This window comes from Tasmannia lanceolata, unplaced genomic scaffold (genome assembly GCF_043159265.1).
Source record: "Tasmannia lanceolata isolate RefF3 unplaced genomic scaffold, GAP_Taslan_0.1 ptg000015l, whole genome shotgun sequence".
In the NCBI taxonomy this organism is placed as follows: domain Eukaryota; kingdom Viridiplantae; phylum Streptophyta; class Magnoliopsida; order Canellales; family Winteraceae; genus Tasmannia; species Tasmannia lanceolata.
The window spans coordinates 30651071-30656590 of record NW_027518692.1 but is presented as its reverse complement, the minus strand read 5'-3'; the positions used below and the strand labels follow the sequence as shown (position 1 = coordinate 30656590).

Genomic DNA, 5520 nt, shown 5'->3' with positions numbered 1-5520 from the left:
TTCTGGGCCCACCACCTTGACATGTTGAATTAGCCCCTTTATCTTCGAAAAAGCTGATCAACCACTGCAGAGGCACAATGTGGGGTGTCTAAATTTCTTAGGGAAAGTAAACTGTAGTTTTTAAGTTAAAGATGGGAATTTTGCTAAGTTTAAAAGATTCAATTAACCATTGTAATTACTATTTAACTAGCATGAAAAGAAAGAAAAAAAAAAGATAAGAAAGGAAAGATTTTTATGAGAATAGTATAAGAAAGACAAGAAAGTAAAGAGTTTTATGTGAATAGTATAGATGAAATCACCTTTGTAAGAATATATTATAAGAACAATAGGTAGTGGTGGTATTGGTGTCTTAGACTCTGGCCCATGATCTTCTCATTGAAATTCAATTGCCCATCTTACATGCACTAAAACAAAGAAAGATCAAATCCCATTTCTTGATTAAGAAAGAGAAGCTAAAGGCCAAACCCTACTCTTTAGGTAACATTTTAACATGATTATCTATGCTAATAGCATTGCATATACAATAAACCATTATGTAAAATCAAGGATATAGAACAACAAGTTTATGTCTGATCAGGATTACTTATAAAAGGGTTGATATCCTAGTTTTGGAAGTGACACTTATTTTCAAACCCAAGTGCATAGCATCATGAGCAATCAGCCTTAAATTTTCACAGAGTGACTGCTCATGATGTTATATCACTACATGAAGCTCAGGCATGCCACCACAGACTATCCGCTACCTATCCAAACCCCCCACCGAGTGTTGGTGCCCAATAATCAGCTCCATTGTCGTTCCCGACTTGCAGAGTGCAAGCCACTGGGACAAGGCACAACCCTCTACTCCTCAAGTCCTTGGGTAATTCATCAACATCCTGAAATTTTAAATTCAAAATTCAAAATCATCGATCTGACTTAATTCAATAGAAAAATAAACCAATTAATACATATTAGCCATTCAAGTAGCTGTTAGGCAATAATGTACCTTCTCTGGGACTCCTCTTCTTTTGATGCAGTTATCGTTCAACAGCTAATCAAGCAAAAATCATGGTAAAGAATCAGCATTTATATAAGTTTTTATTGGTACTCAACCAATAGTCCAATCATGTTTTTAATATTGTTTACTTAGATTAGATTAAAGCCTGTGGAGATTTGAATAAAAAACTTTTTTCCTTTAATACTTTTTTGTCATGCTGAAAATTAAAATAGTGTCTTTTCATTTTGGAATCAGGAAATGCTTTTTATGCAGTACTGGATCCAATAAAGCATACCTGACCAGGGTCTTCTGGGAATATGCAATTCATTTCCCCTTGAACCTGAAAAATCTCAGTGGCATTACTTAATTAATCACAATAACACACACACACACACAGAGAGAGAGAGAGAGGGGACTACATCCATCTGCTCATTTGACCATACACATTCAATGCCCTTTCATGAGCTTATGGACGCTTAAAAGGGAATATATTAGGGGTGGAATTCGGGTTGGGTTCGATCGGGTTATGGCCAACCCTAGCCCAACCTGAGATAACATCCCCTCAACCCTAACCCGACCCAACCTGAGCCCCGGGTTGAGGATGGTCAACCCTAACCCAACCCGCCTCTAAATCTCTCAACCCTAACCCAACCCATCTAACCTGAAATCGAGTCGGGTTGAGTTGTGTTGGGTTCGGGCTCACCTAGGGCCATACAAAAAAATACAAAGAAAAAACATCCCAGAGAAAATCAAGATAAAATTAGAGGACGGAGGTCAGCTGGTTCGGGTCAGGTTGCCAATAGCTCAGCCCTAATCCAACTCGAAATTAAATGGACTTAGCTTTTCCCAACCCTAACCCAACCCGAGGAAATGTCAACTCAACCCAAGCCAAAATTGGGTTGAACCCGTAGGGTTCATGTTGAGCCTGACCCAAGTTGCACCCCTAAATATAATATAACTAGAGAAACTCTAAGAAATTTTGAATTTTCAACGTTCCTCCACCTCCTTTACATGAGGAAAAAAGCTACACAACACATAAAATAATCGCAAGAAAACAATTCCTTAACATGCGTTGCTTTCTATGTGCAGAAGTAGGGCGCAAAGGCAGAAAATACACAAGTGCTTAAGCTAACAATAGACAACAACAAGCTTCTAAACTCTTGCTTGATATAGGATACTAGGAGGTAGCATGCAGAACAAAGGTGGACCTCTAGCTATCAAGAGTTTCATGCCTTAGAACAAGGGCTTGTCTTGGTCATACAATACCCAATATTCAACTATAGCATGAGCGAACATGAATGCACATTTTTAAAATATGTAACATGCCGCAGTAGAGATTAGGCTACTATGGTAGACTAGGTAGTTAGGTTGGATTAGGATTATCTCCCTGAATTTCATCTTTATGTCTTACCATGTTTACCTCTTAAGTGCTTTCCATAAACACTACGGATTATTGTTAATGTACAGTGATCGAGATTGGTGAATTCTTTATTCCCTTTCACACATGTAAACACCAGGAGAGAGATAGAGAAGAGAGAGAGAGAGAGAGAGAGAGAGAGCATTGGGAAATGGGAAGATGGGTGTTTGTTACAGTTACTTACAGGGTTCCTCATGTTGTTTCCTGATACATTACCCAAGTACGGTGAGCTCAGGGCCTGCATCAAAGGGGGGGAATATTTTAAACCTTAACTGTGCAAACTCCCATAAGTAAAGATGTCAAAAGAGATGGAAAAAAAATGAAACTTTAACTGAGTGCAACAGTATTAATTCCTTGGTTATTTGCAAAAATGAAAGGAAACATCACCTCAACTTGACCCTGAAGGAATCTTATGTATCCAATAGCTTCTAACAAGACAGAGGCCGTGTCAGTCTGTAAAAGAACACCCACATTCAGAACCCCTCTATTTAATAATAAGGCACCCAAACAAAGAAAATCAGAATAAATTTCACATGTTGAGAAAAAAAATCTTTTGCTAGGAATTATTTCTCTTTTTTGGCTTCTCTCAATCTAAGATGGTGTGTAATGTAGTGTGCAGCGAAACATACCTTCCCAAATGGGGAAACTAGCTGGTGAAGGGCTGTTATTCTCCCTCCTAGTTTCTCCTTCCTCACCTGAAAAAAAAAAGAAGATCCTGAAACTCTTAATAGCATGTTTTCAAGATGTTTAAAGTTTGTATTGAATTGTTTCTCTTAGCTAAACACACAATCATGTTGGCTTGAAAAGGACAGATTAAGAAAGACCCATCATTGGCCAGGTGAGAGAAAGCAGAAAGAGAAGGCACTGTGTTATAGAGAATAACCTTGACAGTAGATTGGGCTGAGGATGATTGAACCCTAGCCTTCTTCAACGCTGAACCATTTGATGTGCTGTTACACTTAAAAAAATAAACAAAAAAGGAAAAAAGAAAGATAAGAATCCTTTGGTAGAACTGTAAAAACCCTAGTTAATACTTAATACAACCCAACTCCAAATAGATTTAATCTGCTTTGGAGAATGATAGTTTTTTTTTTTCTTTATAAGATATGAAGGCGAAAGAGAATGGCTACTTAAACAGAAATATATCAGTTCATGTTCACATATGTTAGTACTAAGACTTTTATCTTTTCGGTGCTAAGAGTGATAAAAATTGGATTGATACACATAAACCCTAGAAAATTAAATATGAAAATAATCACTAAAACTCTCTCTCTCTCTCTCTCTCTCTCTCTCTCTCTCTCTCTCTCTCTCTCTCTCTCTCTCTCTCTCTCTCTCACCTCAGTTGAATGATCATGTTGTTGATGCCTCCCTTCTGCCATGGATTTAGTAAAATCCAACATATTGCTACTGAAACTTGTAACACATGACATAGGAGAAGAAGCTGGTAGAAATTGACCCATAGTTAACTGGAATTCTTCATTTCCATGCCCATAGCTATAACCACTTTCGGAGCTTTCTTGCTTCACACCAACCATATGAGCACTTGATGATGGGAATAACACCTGATCATCCCAATTCTCCATTTTCTTAGCCTGAAATTGATTATAACTGCACCGATCGTCTTCACCCACCAATCCAGCCCTGAAAAATCAACCAGCACAACACAAAAGACTTTAGCTTTCAAAAGCACTGCCCAAACGAGCTTAAGAACTAGGAAAGCTGAGAGAGAGAGAGAGAGAGAGAGAGGTTGCTTCCTCCATGACTACTTGACTAGATAAAAACGCATGAAAAAGATACATTTTCTAGAAAAAATCCCAAATATCCATTTGAAAAGGCTAAAAAATGATTTGCTATACGGGATCCGCCATCTCGTTTTAGCATGTAATTAAGTGTGCGGCCGATAGACTAGCTAGGGAGGGTGCCTCCAGAGTGGAGTAGAGGAGTTGGAAGTCTTTAACTTGATCATCTCGATCGCTGGGTTCTTCCCCATGTATCTTTTCTCCATTAATATTGTTGCCGCTGAAATCTGGGTCGGAGAGCCTCCCTAGAGTCCAAACTCCTGGTGGTTTTCTGACGGCTTGCTCATGCGTGAAGGTTGCAGTTCTTCGTCCCGGGCAGTCTCAGCCTCAACCCAGATTTCAGTGGCAACAAATATTAATCTTTGCCATTCAAACAAAAAATAATATGCTAGAGAGCGAGAGATAGAGAGAGATCATTACAGAAGTAGTTGGCTCCATGATTCTGGTAGGTCTTGATTCTCAAGCCAAGAGGATAAAGGAAGAGGTGGGTATTGAAGGAAGATGTTAGAAGGTAAGAAAGGAGAAGGTTGTTGAGGAGGTAGGCCCATGTTATTAATGTTCCACCGGTTTGGGTTTCCTGCCATCATCTGTTGTTGCACCACCGGCGAGCTCTGCAAAGCGCCTTGATTCATGACTCAAATTCTCCTCTCCTCCCTCTTTTTTTCTTCTTTCTTTTTAGGCACTCAAATTGGTTTTTGTAAGCCCAAAGGTTTTAGGTTTTCTCCTTTTGATGAGGTTGAAGAAGCCTAGCAACTGTTTCAAGAAATATGATACACGGAAGGGAGGGCTTTCTTTTGTTCTCTCTCTCTCTCTCTCTCTCTCTCTCTCTCTCTCTCTCTCTATACTATATTTTCCCCTTTCTTTACTTGCTTTCTTTTTGCTTTTACTTTATCACAAAGTCGGTGCAGAAAAGGTGGTGCCAGTTTTTTTAGAACAAAAGGAGTGGTTTAGGACTTGGTTCTTTCTTTTGGATAATCTTAGAGTTTGAGATAAGTTTAGGATTAGAGTTTAGAGTTGTATTTCAGTTTCTTTCTCTTCTAAAACATATTATTGATAGAAGAATTTGATTAGTGGGTTTCTTAAGGGTTACTGAAATAATTTCAATGAAACTTTTGTATGACTTTCACAAATAAACTAAGCGAAATTAAACCCGTTTTCCTTTTTTAGTGAAACCATAAGAGTCACTCATATTTATGCACATTTCTGACAATAGTAATCCTCTTTTTTTTCAAGCCATTGCCTTCCTACCTAGAACCTACTAAATCTTCCAAGAATTCATTTCTCTTTAGTGCTGCTCTAAGCTCACATTTTCTTTATAGTGCATGAAG

At 38.4% G+C, this 5520-nt stretch overlaps 1 protein-coding gene across 1 annotated transcript; it reads right to left on the bottom strand.

Moving 5' to 3' along the window:
• Nucleotides 1–333: 333 nt before the first annotated feature.
• LOC143846355 (transcription factor bHLH68-like) lies at nucleotides 334–5021 on the bottom strand. Its single transcript, XM_077354786.1, has 9 exons — nucleotides 4613–5021; nucleotides 3731–4034; nucleotides 3277–3351; nucleotides 3023–3088; nucleotides 2781–2846; nucleotides 2578–2631; nucleotides 1272–1316; nucleotides 986–1030; nucleotides 334–875 (listed from the first exon to the last, which is right to left on the bottom strand). Exons 1-9 carry the CDS (start codon nucleotides 4822–4824, stop codon nucleotides 744–746), a joined length of 999 nt encoding a protein of 332 aa, XP_077210901.1. The 5' UTR covers nucleotides 4825–5021; the 3' UTR covers nucleotides 334–743.
• Between the last annotated feature and the right edge of the window lie 499 nt (nucleotides 5022–5520).